General features: G+C 56.9%; 1 protein-coding gene across 1 annotated transcript; it reads right to left on the bottom strand.

Annotated features, from left to right (window-relative positions):
• Positions 1-547: 547 nt before the first annotated feature.
• Positions 548-641, bottom strand: LOC104280255 (V-type proton ATPase subunit e 2; the record flags this gene model as incomplete). Its single annotated transcript, XM_009877840.1, has 1 exon — positions 548-641. A coding segment is annotated over one exon (94 nt), but the record flags the coding sequence as incomplete, so codon positions are not given.
• Between the last annotated feature and the right edge of the window lie 188 nt (positions 642-829).

Below are 829 nucleotides of genomic sequence, written 5' to 3'. Positions count from 1 at the left end.
GGGGATCTCTCCCTGGTAGTGTGGCTGCTCCCAGGGCCAGGCTTACCGGGCCCCTGTCCCAGGCAGGAGAGTTGCCTACAATACTCAGGAAACCAACCATTATTGGTCCAGGTTGCAATGCTCAAGGTGTGCTGGGGCAGTGGGTCCAGCCTCTGTTCCAGCACCTCTATGGGCTGCCTGGTACAGGAGGGTAGAGGTACAGCAGGAAGAGCTGGAGAAGGAAGAAAGGAGGAGAAGTTAGCAGCAAACTGCACCCAATAGGGAGCCCCCCACAAAGCTACAGAACCACACACTCCAGGAGAAGCGCTTTGTTTGCTCAGGCCCAGCTCAGAACCAGCAGCCCCACAATGAGACCAGCTCACTGCAACCACAATGCACAGAAGACAAAGCACCTGCACCCAGCAAGAACCAGGCTGCAGCTCCATCCCCAGCCAGACACACGCAGGCAAGCAGGTACATCTCTGCCACCTCAGCCCTCTGCTCACTTACGGTGATGATTTCAGGGTAAGTGGGGGTCTCTGTTCAGACACCAGTTCCCGGGGACTGCTCACTCCCAGAGGAAGCGCACATACCAGATGGTCTCGTTCTTCAGCTGCGGCCCGAACAGAGGGTTGGCCTGGGCCAAGATGGCGATGAGCCAGCTGCAAAGAGACCCAACCTGCTGTCAGGCCCAGCGGAACGGCAGCAGGGACCAGGATCCCGGGATGATCTAGTCAAGATCATCATCTAGTGGCAACCCTGGAGGCAGGGAGGCTGCATTAAAATGATCTCTAAGGTCCCTTCCAGCTTAGCCCATTCTATGATTCTATGATGATGCTGCTGGTGCCTC

The sequence above is a fragment of the Apaloderma vittatum genome, unplaced genomic scaffold, assembly GCF_000703405.1.
Source record: "Apaloderma vittatum isolate BGI_N311 unplaced genomic scaffold, ASM70340v1 scaffold36261, whole genome shotgun sequence".
In the NCBI taxonomy this organism is placed as follows: Eukaryota; Metazoa; Chordata; class Aves; order Trogoniformes; family Trogonidae; genus Apaloderma; species Apaloderma vittatum.
The sequence above is the reverse complement of the archived record's forward strand: the minus strand, read 5'-3'. Positions and strand labels throughout refer to the sequence as shown.